This window comes from Aquarana catesbeiana, linkage group LG06, assembly GCF_042186555.1.
Source record: "Aquarana catesbeiana isolate 2022-GZ linkage group LG06, ASM4218655v1, whole genome shotgun sequence".
Lineage (NCBI taxonomy): Eukaryota > Metazoa > Chordata > Amphibia > Anura > Ranidae > Aquarana > Aquarana catesbeiana.
In genome coordinates, this window is record NC_133329.1 from 415,162,478 (window position 1) to 415,179,902 (window position 17,425).

Sequence of the window (17,425 nt, forward strand, 5' to 3'; positions counted from 1 at the left end):
GTTCAAAACCCCCCAAATGACCCAATTTTGGAAAGTAGACACCCCAAGCTATTTGCTGAGAATATTTTTTTGCACAAAGTTGTCACTAAATGATATATTGCTCAAACATGCCATGGGAATATGTGAAATTACACCCCAAAATACATTCTGTTGCTTCTCCTGAGTACGGGGATACCACATGTGTGAGACTTTTTGGGAGCCTAGCTGCGTACGAAACCCCGAAAACCAAGCACCGCCTTCAGGCTTTCTAAGGGCGTGAATTTTTGATTTCACTCTTGACTGCCTATCACAGTTTCGGAGGCCATGGAATGCCCAGGTGGCACAAAACCCCCCCAAATGACCCCATTTTGGAAAGTAGACACCCCAAGCTATTTGATGAGAGGTATAGCGAGTATTTTGCAGACCTCACTTTTTGTCACAAAGTTTTGAAAATTGAAAAAAGAAAAAAAAAAATGTTTTTTCTTGTCTTTCTTCATTTTCAAAAACAAATGAGAGCTGCAAAATACTCACCATGCCTCTCAGCAAATAGCTTGGGGTGTCTACTTTCCAAAATGGGGTCATTTGGGGGGGTTTTGTGCCACCTGGGCATTCCATGGGCTCCGAAACTGTGATAGGCAGTGAAGAGTGAAATCAAAAATTTTCACCCTTAGAAATCCTGAAGGCGGTGCTTGGTTTTCGGGGTCCCGTGCATGGCTAGGCTCCCAAAAAGTCCCACACATGTGGTATCCCCGTACTCAGGAGAAGCAGCTGAATGTATTTTGGGGTGCAATTCCACATATGCCCATGGCCTGTGTGAGCAATATATCATTTAGTGACAACTTTGTGCAAAAAAAAAAAATTAAAAAAAAAAAAGTGTCACTTTCCCGCAACTTGTATCAAAATATAAAATATTCCATGGACTCAACATGTCTCAAAGCAAATAGCTTGGGGTGTCTACTTTCCAAAATGGGGTCATTTGGGGGGTTTTGTGCCACCTGGGCATTCCATGGCCTCCGAAACTGTGATAGGCAGTGAAGAGTGAAATCATAAATTTACACCCTTAGAAATCCTGAAGGCGGTGATTGGTTTTCGGGGTCCCGTACGCGGCTAGGCTCCCAAAAAGTCCCACACATGTGGTATCCCCATACTCAGGAGAAGCAGCTGAATGTATTTTGGGGTGCAATTCCACATATGCCCATGGCCTGTGTGAGCAATATATCATTTAGTGACAACTTTTTGTAAATATTTTTTTTTGTCATTATTCAATCACTTGGGACAAAAAAAATAAATATTCAATGGGTTCAACATGCCTCTCAGCAATTTCCTTGGGGTGTCTACTTTCCAAAATGGGGTCATTTGGGGGGGTTTTGTACTGCCCTGCCATTTTACACCTCAAGAAATGACATAGGCAGTCATAAACTAAAAGCTGTGTAAATTCCAGAAAATGTACCCTAGTTTGTAGACGCTATAACTTTTGCGCAAACCAATAAATATACGCTTATTGACATTTTTTTTACCAAAGACATGTGGCCGAATACATTTTGGCCTAAATGTATGACTAAAATTGAGTTTATTGGATTTTTTTTATAACAAAAAGTAGAAAATATCATTTTTTTTCAAAATTTTCGGTCTTTTTCCGTTTATAGCGCAAAAAATAAAAACCGCAGAGGTGATCAAATACCATCAAAAGAAAGCTCTATTTGTGGGAAGAAAAGGACGCAAATTTCGTTTGGGTACAGCATTGCATGACTGCGCAATTAGCAGTTAAAGTGACGCAGTGCCAAATTGTAAAAAGACCCCTGGTCCTTAGGCAGCATAATGGTCCGGGGCTCAAGTGGTTAACTAGTAATGGCGGCGATCTGTGATTTTTAGCAGGACTGCGACATTGCGGTGGACAGATCGGACACTTTTGACACTTTTGACACTTTTTTTGGGACCACTGACATTTATACAGCGATCAGAGCTATAAAAATGCACTGTTTACTGTATAAATATCAGTGGCAGGGAAGGGGTTAACACTAGTGGTGATCAAGGGGTTAAATGTTTTCCCTGAGAGGTATTTATAACTGTGGGGGGAGGGGACTGACTGGAGGAGGAGAGAGATCGCTGTTCCTGATCACTAAGAACAGACAATCTCTCTTTCCTGTCAGAACAAGGATCTGTTTGTTTACATTGACAGATCCCCGTTCTGGCTCTCTGTGGAGCGATCGCAGGTGGCCGATGGACATCGTGGCCGCTGGTCACAGGCTCCGGCACCCACTGTATCTATTGTAAGAACCGACGTATGGCTACGGTGATTTGCGCAGTAGAGCCAACCTGCCGCAGTATAATGACAGCGGCCGATCGACAAGTGGTTAAAAAAAATCTCACTCAGTTTAAGTTGGTGCAATCTCTTTGTGATTGTAGGTTCATGCAGTAACCTAAACACCCCACTATTACATTTCGGGGTTATTGAAGACTTCAGTTGTCATCAAACAGTCAGCTCTTCGGTTATCAACATCTGGTTGGTTGTTAATCCCCAGAATTAGAATTCTGTGTTAAAGTGATTGTAAAGGCCTTCTTTTTTTTTTTTTAAATAACAAACATGTCACACTTACCTCCACTGTGCAGCTCGTTTTGCACAGAGTGGCCCCGAACCTTCTCTTCTGGGGTCCCCCGGCTCCTCCCCACATCTGATAACCCCCCCGGAGAGGCGCTTCCCCGGAGGGGTTACCTTGCGGGCGCGCTCCCGAGTCCATCATTTGCGTCTATAGACTCAGAATGCTGGACTCGGCCCCGCCCCCCGCGTCATTGGATTTGATTGACAGCAGCGGGAGCCAATGAAATGAAATAATCTGAAAACACAACATTGTAACCATTTTTATTCATTTACATTTTTACATTGTAACAGACTAAAGTGCCATATATAGGAAGATCCATTTCAGGCAACCAATCAAACATCAGACCTGCACCCAAAATCGATGGGTGAAGAATGAACGTTGTAATGTGATTGGCTCATAGGACCTGTCTGGATCCACCCCCCACCCCCTCCATCACCTACCTTTCCCAATAGTTTTATAAATAAGACCCCAATGGCCAGCAGTATGGAGACTTCATATTTACTCTTAGGACTCAGACACACCAGTACATTGTAGTAACATGGCATGCATGTGTTGGGTTTTAATGGCTCCCCAATGCACCGCAGCACATGTATGTTGTGATACAAAACGCCACATGCCAGAAATGTTCCTGTGTTGAGGTAGGTTACAGCCCATTGGTTATTATGAATGGACTTGCTAATGCAGCCGGCTGCAATGCATCTTAAGGCCTAAAACTGTCCGTGTTGAAGTAAAGTTTGTAGTGTGAACAGACCCTGAAGGACACAAATAATAATTGCACTTCAAAACATTGATAGTCTTCCCTGAGGTTCCATGGAAATATTAATCACAAGGACACTTATTATGTGTATTGTGTGAAAGAAATGTTACATTCTGTATAAACCCGTATTATATTCTGTATGCTTTGCTTATATTCTGCACTCGGCACTAATAATGTTCTAATTACATTTTTTATTATTCTTTAGTGTCTGATAAGAAGATGGCCTGCCTATGTTCCTTACTGTAAGAGCGGCAAGGATGTGGAATTCCCTTCCACAGGCGGTGGTCTCAGCGGGGAGCATTGATAGCTTCAAGAAACTATTAGATAATCACCTGAATGACCACAACATACAGGGATATGTAATGTAATACTGACACATAATCACACACATAGGTTGGACTTGATGGACTTGTGTCTTTTTTGGACCTCACCTACTATGTAACTATGTAACGCCCCTTGTTACTGTAAAAGTACAATTATAATATCAATGTGATACTGATGTAATCATGGTTATAGAAAACTCAAGATATGCCAAATAAACAGAAGAGTGATTTGGAAAGATGCTGAGTGTATCTTGTTGTGTCTGTTCCCTACTGCAGCCATTATTATTATCTGGAACCGCTGATCGGTATGAGGATAGGAGTTGCCTTTCTATAAAATTTCCAAGACTGTTGCACTGCAAAAGATGGAAAAGGTTATGTGTGTACGATGTTTGTCCATAAAGTGTGGAGGATGGAAACATCTCAGTAGATTGAGGAGATGGTATAAGCTGTGAGAGGTCAGAGGCCAGAGGGCGGAGTCACTGGTTTTCCAAGTGATGGGTGGAGCTGAGAGGGTGAGAGAACCTCCACCAGAGCCTCATCTATTGGCCCCATAGAGCAATGTGTGGTCACAGCACCAACCAACTAAATAGCACTTTATTTGCTGTTGCCATCAATTGATGGTGAACCATCTCACTGATAAGGCTTGGATTTTCTGGGAGAAGAGACAACCCCAACCATGACTATTCTATGGAAGACTGATGGACCATCATGGTTCCTCCGTGCAGTCTTTATCGTCATTATTGGGAACATGGAGGTGGTGCTGTGTAGTCACATGGTATCCAAAGGAGGATGAAGTTCTTCTGAACCACCATGTCACCTTTAATACACTATTATTGTAAATACAGTATGTAACTGGTGATACCATAGGGGACAACCTTGATTGTTCTCCACCCCCCCGCCAGAAGCAGTCGGCTCTCCCCGTCTGAGGCTCAGTGAGTGAAGATCAGAGTTCCAGAGAATAAGTGCAGCACATGAGAAGTTGTGGAGCAATGATCCATGAAGAGCCCAGAGAATATAGACAATGGGAGGCTAGGACATTCCCCTCCTCCTCACTCTCTGATCCTTCACTGATGAGTTCCTGTGTGCTTGTTTCCTCTGGAATTATTTAGCAGTGTTTTATGGCTGCTGTAGACAAGTGATGGAGCCACGCTCTGACAATATTATATCCCGATCCGACCAAGTGACACAAATACAGGGATTTTCAGGAGTCTCTGTCCTGGAGAATTGTGTGATCCCTGGTCACAGTCATAGATCATCCCTGGAAGATGATGTGATATTCGGGGTAGGCCTGGATGTCATTAAATATCACAAACATTGCAGGTTTCTGGACGTCATCCGTCACGCTGTCATAAAGGTCGGTGGGGTTGGCTGCGTTTTTGGCTGGAGGTGTTATCATCCCTTTAAGTCCTGCACAGTAGAGTCCGGTGAGAACGCGGGCCAGGTACACGTGTCCATGTGCATTTCCATCCGGTTTGGCGTACCTAGCAGAATAATTTGCACTGATTGCAAAATATGTGCCATTTCCAAAAGCAGTACCTGTGTGAAAAGAAAGACACGTCACACATTAATATGGGAGAGTTCCAGAGAAGAGGTGCAGCAGGAGAGAAGGTCTGGAGGTGACAGTGAAACAAGACGACACTAATACACACCACACCGGATGTGATAAGGAAGAGCCCAGCTGTACTGTACTTGATGCTACAGTGCCTTGCAAAAGTATTCACCCCCCCCCCCCCACACCTTGGCTTTTTACCTATTTTGTTACATTACAGCCTTTAGTTCAATTTTTTTTTAATCTGAATTATATGTGATGATCAGAACACAATAGTCTAAGTTGGTGAAGTAAAATTTGAAAAATATATACATAAAACTATTTTTCAGAAATAAAAAACTGATAATTGGCATGTGCGTATGTATTCACCCCCTTTGTTATGAAGCCCATAAAAAGCTCTGGTGCAACCAATTACCTTCAGAAGTCACATAATTAGTAAAATGATGTCCACCTGTGTGCAATCTAAGTGTTACATGATCTTTTATTACATAGACACACCTTTGTGAAAGGCCCCAGAGGCTGCAACACCTAAGCAGGAGGCACCACTAACCAAACACTGCCATGAAGACCAAGGAACTCTCCAAACAAGTAAGGGACAATGTTGTTGGGAAGTACAAGTCAGGGTTAGGTTATAAAAAAATATCCAAATCTTTGATGATCCCTAGGAGCACCATCAAATCTATCATAACCAAATGGAAAGAACATGGCACAACAGCAAACCTGCCAAGAGATGGCCACACACCAAAACTCACGGACCGGGCAAGGAGGGCATTAATCAGAGAAGCAGCACAGAGACCTAAGGTAACCCTGGAGGAGCTGCAGAGTTCCACAGCAGAGACTGGAGTATCTGTACATAGGACGACAATTAGCCCTTTCCCTCTGACCAGTTTCCCGTCCCGACTGCTGAAAGAGATCCCCACAGCATGATGCTGCCACCACTATGTTTCATGGTGGGGGTGGTGTTCTTTGGGTGATGTGATGTGTTGGGTTTGCTCCAGACATAGCATTTTCTTTGATGGCCAAAAAGTTCAATTTTAGTCTCATCAGACCAGAGCACCTTCCTCCATACATTTTGGGAGTCTCCCACATGGCTTTCCACAAACTCAAAACATGCCATTTTGTTTTTTGCTGAAAGTAATGGCTTTCTTCTGGCCACTCTGCCATAAAAACCCAACTCTATGGAGCGTACGGCTTATTGTCGTCCTATGTACAGATACTCCAGTCTGTGCTGTGGAACTCTGCAGTTCCTCCAGGGTTACTTTAGGTCTCTGTACTGCCTCTCCGATTAATGCCTTTTTTAAAGGCCCCAGAGGCTGCAACACCTAAGCAAGAGGCACCACTAACCAAACACTGCCATGAAGACCAAGGAACTCTCCAAACAACTAAGGGACAATGTTGTTGAGAACTACAAGTCAGGGTTGGGTTATAAAAAAATATCCAAATCTTTGATGATCCCTAGGAGCCCCATCAAATCTATCATAACCAAATGGAAAGAACATGGCACAACAGCAAACCTGCCAAGAGACGGCCGCACACCAAAACTCACGAACCGGACAAGGAGGGCATTAATCAGAGAGGAGCACAGAGACCTAAGGTAACCCTGGAGGAGCTGCAGAGTTCCACAGCAGAGACTGGAGTATCTGTACATAGGACCACAATAAGCCGTACGCTCCATAGAGTTGGGATTTATGGCCGAGTGGCCAGAAGAAAGCCATTACTTTTAGCAAAAATCAAAATGGCACATTTTGAGTTTGCGAAAAGGAATGTGGGAGACTCCCAAAATGTATGGAGGAAGGTGCTCTGGTCTGATGAGACTAAAATTGAACTTTTTGGCCATCAAAGAAAACGCTGTCTGGCGCAAACCCAACACATCACATGACCCAAAGAACACCATCCCCACTGTGAAACATGGTGGTGGCAGCATCATGCTGTGGGGATGTTTTTCAACAGTCGGGACTGGGAAACTGGTCAGAGTTGAGGGAAAGATGAATGGTGCTATATACAGGGATATTCTTGAGCAAAACCTGTAGCACTCTGTGTGTGATTTAAGGCTAGGACGGAGGTTCACGTTCCAGCAGGACAATGACCCCAAACACACTGCTAAAGCAACACTTGAGTGGCTTAAGGGGAAACATGTAAATGTGTTGGAATGGCCTAGTCAAAGCCCAGACCTCAATCCAATAGAAAATCTGTGGTCAGACTTAGGCCCCTTTCACACTGGGGCGGCTTCAGCAGAAAAACGTTGCTATTTTTAGCGCTGCTTTACCGTCGTTTTAGCTGCGGTATTCGACCGCTATCAGGGGAGGTTTTACTCCCTGCTAGCGGCCGAGAAAGGGTTCAAACCACCTCAAAGAGCTGCTGCAGCAGCGCTATGCCGGCGGGATAGCAACACTGCCCCATTGATTTTAATGGATAGGAACTGTGAAGGAGCGGTGTATAAACTCCGCTCCTTCACTGCTCCAAAGATGCTGCTAGCAGGACTTTTTTTACCGTCCTGCCAGCGCATCGCTGCAGTGTGAAAGCCCTTTCAGGGCACTTTGCAGGCGCTATTTTTAGCGCTGTATCGCCTGCAAAGTGCCCCAGTGTGAAAGGGGTCTTAAAGATTGCTGTTCACAAGCGCAAACCATCCAACTTTAAGGAGCTGGAGCAGTTTTGTAAGGAGGAATGGGCAAAAATCCCAGTGGTAAGATGTGGCAAGTCATAGAGACTTATCCAAAGCGACTTGGAGCTGTGATAGCCACAAAAGGTGTCTCTACAAAGTATTGACTTTAGGGGGGTGAATAGTTATGCACATTGACTTTTTCTGTCATGTTGTCCTATTTGTTGTTTGTTGCCAAGGGGGGGTGAATACTAGACATGTGCACTGACAAAAAATTTGTTTGTTTTCATTTTTGTTCCATTAGTTTTTTTGGAAATTCGAAAATTTCCAAATTTCCGAATTTTCAAATTTTTCGAATTTTAGAATTTTCGAAATTTCTAACTTTTGAATTTCTGAATTTTCGAATTTTCTAATTTTGGAGTTTTCGAAACTTCAAAAATTCGAAAATCCAAAAATTCGAAAATCTGAATAAAAGAAAGAAAATCAGTAACATTTGAATTAACCACTTGACGACCGCCTCACGCCGATTTACGTCGGCAAGGTGGTACGGACAGGCAAAATCACGTACATATACGTGATTTGCCTTCCGCAGGTGGGGGGTCCGATCAGACCCCCCCCCGGTGCCCGAGGCGGTCGTCTTTTGTCCAGCGGCGATCAGAGGTGAGGGGGAGGCCATCCGTTCGTGGCCCCCCCTCGCAATCGCCGCCGGCCAATAACATCATTCCTTTGCTGCTGTATGCTAAACAGCAGCAAAGGAAATGATGTCATCTCCCCTCGGCTCGGTAATTTCCGTTCCGGCCCGAGGAGAGAAGACAGGTATGTCAGTGCACAACACACACACACACAGTAGAACATGCCAGGCATACTAAACACCCCCGATCCCCCCCACCGATCCCCCCCCAATCACCCCCCCCCCCCCCCTGTCACAAACTGACACCAGCAGTTTTTTTTTTTTTTCTGATTACTGCTAGGTGTCCGTTTGTGACAGTTACAGTGTTGGGACAGTTAGTATTACCCCCTGTAGGTCTAGGATACCCCCCTAACCCCCCCAATAGAGTTTTAACCCCTTGATCACCCCCCCTCACCGGTGTCGCTAAGCGATCATTTTTCTGATCGCTGTATTAGTGTCGCTGGTGACGCTAGTTAGGGACCTAAATATTTAGGTTCGCCATCAGCGTTTTATAGCGACAGGGACCCCCATATACTACCGAATAAATGTTTTAACCCCTTGATTGCCCCCTAGTTAACCCTTTCACCACTGATCACCGTATAACTGTTACGGGTGACGCTGGTTAGTTTGTTTATTTTTTATAGTGTCAGGGGACCCGCCGTTTATTACCGAATAAAGGTTTAGCCCCCCGATCGCCCGGCGGTGATATGCATCGCCCCAGGCAGCGTCAGATTAGCACCAGTACCGCTAACACCCACGCACACAGCATACGCCTCCCTTAGTGGTATAGTATCTGAACGCATCAATATCTGATCCGATCAGATCTATACTAGCGTCCCCAGCAGTTTAGGGTTCCCAAAAACGCAGTGTTAGCGGGATCAGGCCCAGATACCTGCTAGCACCTGCGTTTTGCCCCTCCGCCCGGCCCAGCCCAGCCCACCCAAGTGCAGTATCGATCGATCACTGTCACTTACAAAACACTAAACGCATAACTGCAGCGTTCGCAGAGTCAGGCCTGATCCCTGCGATCGCTAACAGTTTTTTTGGTAGCTTTTTATTGAACTGGCAAGCGCCAGCGGCCTAGTACACCCCGGTCGTAGTCAAACCAGCACTGCAGTAACACTTGGTGACGTGGCGAGTCCCATAAGTGCAGTTCAAGCTGGTGAGGTGGCAAGCACAAGTAGTGTCCCGCTGCCACCAAGAAGATGAACACAGGCCCGTCGTGCCCATAATGCCCTTCCTGCTGCATTCGCCAATCCTAATTGGGAACCTACCACTTCTGCAGCGCCCGTACTTCCCCCATTCACATCCCCAACCAAATGCAGTCGGCTGCATGAGAGGCATTTTCTTTATGTCCTCCCGAGTACCCCTACCCAACGAACCCCCAAAAAAGATGTCGTGTCTGCAGCAAGCGCGGATATAGGCGTGACACCCGCTATTATTGTCCCTCCTGTCCTGACAATCCTGGTCTTTGCATTGGTGAATGTTTTGAACACTACCATTCACTAGTTGAGTATTAGCGTAGGGTACAGCATTGCACAGACTAGGCACACTTTCACAGGGTCTCCCAAGATGCCATCGCATTTTGAGAGACCCGAACCTGGAACCGGTTACCGTTATAAAAGTTACAGTTACAAAAAAAGTGTAAAAAAAAATATATATATAAAATAAAAAAAATAGTTGTCGTTTTATTGTTCTCTCTCTCTCTATTCTCTCTCTCTCTCTCTATTCTCTCTCTATTGTTCTGCTCTTTTTTACTGTATTCTATTCTGCAATGTTTTATTGTTATTATGTTTTATCATGTTTGTTTTTCAGTTATGTAATTATTTATACTTTACCGTTTACTGTGCTTTATTGTTAACCATTTTTTTGTCTTCAGGTACGCCATTCACGACTTTGAGTGGTTATACCAGAATGATGCCTGCAGGTTTAGGTATCATCTTGGTATCATTCTTTTCAGCCAGCGGTCGGCTTTCATGTAAAAGCAATCCTAGTGGCTAATTAGCCTCTAGACTGCTTTTACAAGCCGTGGGAGGGAAAGCCCCCCCCCCACCGTCTTCCGTGTTTTTCTCTGGCTCTCCTGTCTCAACAGGGAATCTGAGAATGCAGCCGGTGATTCAGCCAGCTGACCATAGAGCTGATCAGACCAGAGTGGCTCCAAACATCTCTATGGCCTAAGAAACCGGAAGCTACGAGCATTTTATGACTTAGATTTCGCCGGATGTAAATAGCGCCATTGGGAAATTGGGGAAGCATTTTATCACACCGATCTTGGTGTGGTCAGATGCTTTGAGGGCAGAGGAGAGATCTAGGGTCTAATAGACCCCAATTTTTTCAAAAAAGAGTACCTGTCACTACCTATTGCTATGATAGGGGATATTTACATTCCCCGAGATAACAAAAAAAATTATTAAAAAAAAAAAAAATGAAAGGAACAGTTTAAAAAAAAGCAAAAAAAATAATAAAGAAAAAAAAAAAGCACCCCTGTCGCCCCCTGCTCTCGCGCTAAGGCGAACGCAAGCAGCGGTCTGTCGTCAAACGTAAACAGCAATTGCACCATGCATGTGAGGTGTCACCGCGAAGGTCAGATCGAGGGCAGTAATTTTTGCAGTAGACCTCCTCTGTAAATCTAAAGTGGTAACCTGTAAAGGCTTTTAAAGGCTTTTAAAAATGTATTTATTTTGTTGCCACTGCACGTTTGTGCGCAATTTTAAAGCATGTCATGTTTGGTATCCATGTACTCGGCCTAAGATCATCTTTTTTATTTCATCAAACATTTGGGCAATATAGTGTGTTTTAGTGCATTAAAATTTAAAAAAGTGTGTTTTTTCCCCAAAAAATGCGTTTGAAAAATCGCTGTGCAAATACTGTGTGAAAAAAAAAATGAAACACCCACCATTTTAATCTGTAGGGCATTTGCTTTAAAAAAATATATAATGTTTGGGGGTTCAAAGTAATTGTTTTGCAAAAAAAAAAAACTTTTTCATGTAAACAAAAAGTGTCAGAAAGGGTTTGTATTCAAGTGGTTAGAAGAGTGGGTGATGTGTGACATAAGCTTCTAAATGTTGTGCATAAAATGCCAGGACAGTTCAAAACCCCCCCAAATGACCCCATTTTGGAAAGTAGACACCCCAAGCTATTTGCTGAGAGGCATGTCGAGTCCATGGAATATTTTATATTGTGACACAAGTTGCGGGAAAGAGACAATTTTTTTTTTTTTTTGCACAAAGTTGTCACTAAATGATATATTGCTCAAACATGCCATGGGAATATGTGAAATTACACCCCAAAATACATTCTGCTGCTTCTCCTGAGTATGGGGATACCACATGTGTGAGACTTTTTGGGAGCCTAGCCGCGTACGGGACCCCGAAAACCAAGCGCCGCCTTCAGGCTTTCTAAGGGCGTGAATTTTTGATTTCACTCTTCACTGCCTATCACAGTTTCGGAGGCCATGGAAAGCCCAGGTGGCACAAAACCCCCCCAAATGACCCAATTTTGGAAAGTTGACACCCCAAGCTATTTGCTGAGAGGTATAGTGAGTATTTTGCAGACCTCACTTTTTGTCACAAAGTTTTGAAAATTGAAAAAAGAAAAAAAAAAAAGTTTTTTCTTGTCTTTCTTCATTTTCAAAAACAAATGAGAGCTGCAAAATACTCACCATGCCTCTCAGCAAATAGCTTGGGGTGTCTACTTTCCAAAATGGGGTCATTTGGGGGGGTTTTGTGCCACCTGGGCATTCCATGGCCTCCGAAACTGTGATAGGCAGTGAAGAGTGAAATCAAAAATTTACACCCTTAGAAATCCTGAAGGCAGTGATTGGTTTTCGGGGCCCCGTACGCGGCTAAGCTCCCAAAAAGTCCCACACATGTGGTATCCCCATACTCAGGAGAAGCAGCTGAATGTATTTTGGGGTGCAATTCCACATAGGCCCATGGCCTGTGTGAGCAATATATCATTTAGTGACAACTTTTTGTAAATATTTTTTTTTTTTTGTCATTATTCAATCACTTGGGACAAAAAAAATAAATATTCAATGGGTTCAACATGCCTCTCAGCAATTTCCTTGGGGTATCTACTTTCCAAAATGGGGTAATTTGGGGGGGTTTTGTACTGCCCTGCCATTTTAGCACCTCAAGAAATGACATAGGCAGTCATAAACTAAAAGCTGTGTAAATTACAGAAAATGTACCCTAGTTTGTAGATGCTATAACTTTTGCGCAAATGAAAAAAATATATGCTTATTGACATTTTTTTTTTAAGACATGTGGCCGAATACATTTTGGCCTAAATGTATGACTAAAATGTAGTTTATTGGATTTTTTTAATAACAAAAAGTAGAAAATATCATTTTTTTTCAAAATTTTCGGTCTTTTTCCGTTTATAGCGCAAAAAATAAAAACGGCAGAGGTGATCAAATACCATCAAAAGAAAGCTCTATTTGTGGGAAGAAAAGGACGCAAATTTCGTTTGGGTACAGCATTGCATAACCGCGCAATTAGCAGTTAAAGCGACGCAGTGCCAAATTGGAAAAAGACCTCTGGTCCTTAGGCAGCATAATGGTCCGGGGCTCAAGTGGTTAATAACTAACTGCTAGATTATAGGTATTGGAATTTCCTTTCAAGAAATCTACACGTGCTTGCTCCTGACGAGTGGCATATTAGCCACGAAACGCGTAGAGCTACCGGTTGCCGTGTCCTTATTAATTTATCAAGATTTTTCAAGATATTATGCATGTCTACCTCTCCAGGTTGTATGAGGCCATAGGTCCCGCAGATTCACCACTTGTATCATTCTATACACTTTTTTCTTTCAAGATGAACTGAGGAATTTAATGTATTTACATCATGTGAGATTATTATCAATTTTAGTATGTTGTTGAATGTTTACCGTTGTCATTACATGTGTACATGGACTGTCATCAGGAGTCTAATCAGTATATGCATGTTATCTTTGTACCATTGCAATCAACACTATTTATGCTTTTATATCTAGTCTTTCAATAAAATTCCTTTTTATTCATCTAAGTACTCCCTTGCTGTCCGATGCTTCATTTAAAGTCCCACCTTCCTTGCCAACATATCCTCCTCTCCGAATGTATATGGGATGGATATTTGTGATCTCACCAGATCACAATATCATTTAAAGTCCCTAGGGATGGAAACACATGACCCTACCATGTCATGGATTCCTGAAAGTCCCTAAATTTCTTCCCCTTTCATTCATTGTATTTCAGATAATTCGTAACTTCGGATAAATTCGTACTCATTACGTTCACTAACAGCCAAATTTGAAAGGAAATTCCAATACCTATAATTTAATATTTATTATTAGTTAGTTATTATTTCAGATTTTCAGGTTTTTGAATTTTCAGATTTTCATTCTTTTGAATTTTTAGATTTTCATTCTTATTCTTGAATTTTCAAATTTTCAAATGTTTAAATTTATGAAATTCAGAATTTCAAAAATTCATAATTTCCAAAATTCAGAATTTCTGAAATTCAGAATTTCCGAACTTCAGAATTTCCGAAATTCCAGAAATGGAAAAATTCGGAAATGTAAACGAATTGCATATGTCTAATGAATACTTTTGCAAGGCACTGTAGTGCAGCGTACACACGAGCGGACTTTTCGACCGGACTGGTCCGACGTGCCGAGTCCGGCGGACAATCCGACCGTGTGTGGGCTTCATCGGACCTTCAGCGGACTTTTTCTGTCGAAAATCTGACTTTAGATTTGGAACATGTTTCAAATCTTTCCGACGGACTCGAGTCCGGTTGAAAAATCCGCTCGTCTGTATGCTAGTCCGACGGACGAAAACTGACGCTAAGGCAGCTTCTGTCTACGAACTTCCTTATTTTAGTCCGGTGTATGTCATCACGTACGAATCCATCGGACTTTGGTGCGATCGTGTGTAGGCAAGTCCGTTCATTAGAAAGTCCGTCGGAAGTCCGTCGGAAAGACCGTCGGACCTTTGATGCCGAAAAGGCCGCCCGTGTGTACACGGCATTGCTCTTGGTATTAAAGCCCAACCTCAGTTCTGGATTGAATGGAGAAGGATTATGGCCTCTGTCTGGCTTTTATTACCTGATACAGTAACTAGGTTTTGAGGCTCTAAACCAGGCTTTCTCATGGCTTCCTCCAGAGGTTGCTAGGGGTTCCTTGAGCAATGCAATTTCTGCCTCTGAGATAAGTTCCCACTGACACTGAGGATCCTTTTAGCTATCTGTAAGGGGGACTTTCTTCCCAATGATCGTCATGCTAATGTACTGGGAGCTCTAGTTATAGCTATTATTAGCAGGGGTTCCCTGAGAGTGGAAAGTTATTTCAAGGTTTCCTCAATGATAAAAAGGTTGAGAAAGACTCTGGACTCTGTTATAGGTAGGTATACCATTTGGTTGTATTAGTCCCTAATGGATTCAGGCAGTACACCAGTCATGGCACCAACTGAAGGTATGTTAAATCTCAAGGCACCCCAGTCTAAAATGGGGTCACCATCTTCATTTGAGTCCCCTGTCACATCATAACCCCCCCGTCCCATCAGAGACCCCTTCTGCCTCCCTTTCACATCAGAGACCTCAGTCCCCCCTATCATATGACAGTCCTCAGTCCCCACCACCCTTTCACTTCAGAGCATGCAAATTCTCCATTTCACAAATTAATCCTCAGTCCCCCTTTAACATAAGAGTCCTACCTTCTGATTTTCACCACAGAGTAGCCGTGGTGTGGGTGAAGAAAGATTTCCAACCCCTTCTGAATGATGGGGCTGCCCTGAATGCCGCCCACCCTGGATTAACCTCATGTGTTTACGATGCTGCCGGAACCATGAAAACAGATGATGCTGTGTGAAAATACCAGACACAATGTGGCACCCCTGATGGACCCAGATGGCACCCTGATTGAGAAAGGCTGCTCTAGTGGGCCACAGCCATAGGCTGGGTCCTTGGGGTAGAGTCTTAAAACAGAAAGAGAAATGAGCACCACAAGGGTTTTGATAGTCCATTTGATAGTTATTAGTTGCAAAGTTTTATGAAAACTCAAAAGCATTCTGGGTGTTTAAAGGGACCTCTTCATCGGGACTTTAGACTTTTAGCTAAAGGGAATCTGAGCACAATCTGGATACCAAATACAATCCATTAAAGATATATATTTGATATGTAGCCTTCTCCATTCATTGGTTTAAGGATTTTATCTGATATCCAGATTGTTCCCAGATTCCCTTTGGCTAAAAGTCTAAAGGAGCCATCTGAACCTCTAATAGACATTGGCCTTTCCTTAGAACTCTGCAGCTCATAAACTCTGTCTGGACTATCAGAATCTTCATGGCGTTCTTTTCCTTTTACCACATTTGAAGATTTTTATTACTATCTGTGTCTCTGAAGGGGGGATTTTCCAAAATGTCCTCCTCTGGTGAAAAATCTATGTGTCTGTGAGTGATAGGGTGTCACTAGGACTGGAAGTGATAGGAAATCCCCGCAACATGAACACAGAGAGCGACAAAAAGCTGGTGGAGATTAGGGATGAGCTTCGAGTTCGAGTCGAACTCATGTTCCACTTGAACATCGGCTGTTCACCAGTTCGCCGAACAGCGAACAATTTGGGGTGTTCGCGGCAAATTCGAATGCCGCGGAACACCCTTTAAAAGTCTATGGGAGAAATCAAAAGTGATAATTTTAAAGGCTTATATGCAAGTTATTGTCATAAAAAGTGTTTGGGGACCCGGGTACTGCCCCAGGGGACATGGATCAATGCAAAAAAAAGCTTTAAAAAACGGCCGTTTTTTTGGGAGCAGTGATTTTAATAATGCTTAAAGTGAAACAAAAAAAGTATAAGAGTCCTTTAAATTTTATACCTGGGTGGTGTCTATAGTATGCCTGTAAAGGGGCGCATGTTTCCCGGGTTTAGAACAGTCTGACAGCAAAATGACATTTCAAAGGAAAAAAAGTCATTTAAAACTACTCGCGGCTATACTGAATTGCCGGCCCGACAATACACATAAAAGTTCATTGATAAAAACAGCATGGGAATTCCCCACAGGGGAACCCTGAACCAAAATTTTTTAAAAAAATGACGTGGGGGTCCCCCTAAATTCCATACCAGGCCCTTCAGGTCTGGTATGGATATTAAGGGGAACCCCGGCCAAAATTTAAAAAAAAATTGGTGTGGGGCCCCCCTCAAAATCTATACCAGAGGTCTGGTATGGATTTTAAGGGGGACCCTGCGCCAAAATTAAAAAAAAATGGTGTGGGGCACCCCCAAAAATCCATACCAGACCCTTATCCGAGCACGCAACCTGGCAGGCCGCAGGAAAAGAGGGGGGGACGAGAGAGCGCCCCCCCCCTCCTGAACCGTACCAGGCCACATGCCCTCAACATTGGGAGGGTGCTTTGGGGTAGCCCCCCAAAACACCTTGTCCCCATGTTGATGGGGACAAGGGCCTCATCCCCACAACCCTTGCCCAGTGGTTGTGGGGGTCTGCGGGCAGGGGGCTTATCGGAATCTGGAAGCCCCCTTTAACAAGGGGACCCCCAGATCCTGGCCCTCCCCCCTGTGTGAAATGGTAAGGGGGTACAAAAGTACCCCTACCATTTCACAAAAAAATGTCAAAAATGTAAAAAATGACAAGAGACAGTTTTTGACAATTCCTTTATTTAAATGCTTCTTCTTTCTTCTATTTTCTATCTTCTTTCTTCTATCCTCTTTCAGTTTCTTCCTCCATCTTCTTCTTCTTCTGGTTCTTCTTGTTCTTCTGTTTCTTCATCCGGTCTTCTCGTCTGGCATCTTCCTCAGCAGCGCCGTCTTTACTTCATCTTCTTTCCTCGGGCCGCTCCGCATCCACGATTGGATGGGAGGCTCCCGCTGTGTGACGCTTCTCCTCTTCTGACAGTTCTTAAATAATGGAGGGCGGGTGACCCCGCCCCCCTCTGACACAGGGCGGGTGACCCCGA

At 43.6% G+C, this 17,425-nt stretch overlaps 1 protein-coding gene across 2 annotated transcripts in view; it reads right to left on the reverse strand.

Moving 5' to 3' along the window:
* Window positions 1-2,825: 2,825 nt before the first annotated feature.
* Window positions 2,826-17,425, reverse strand: part of LOC141147311 (protein mono-ADP-ribosyltransferase PARP14-like) — a 154,213-nt gene continuing 139,613 nt past the window's right edge. For both annotated transcript variants that reach the window (XM_073634525.1, XM_073634524.1), the window contains exon 17: window positions 2,826-5,195. In XM_073634525.1, the coding sequence (XP_073490626.1) occupies window positions 4,912-5,195 (284 nt within the window). In that variant the 3' untranslated portion in view covers window positions 2,826-4,911. The remainder of the gene's footprint in view (window positions 5,196-17,425) is intronic.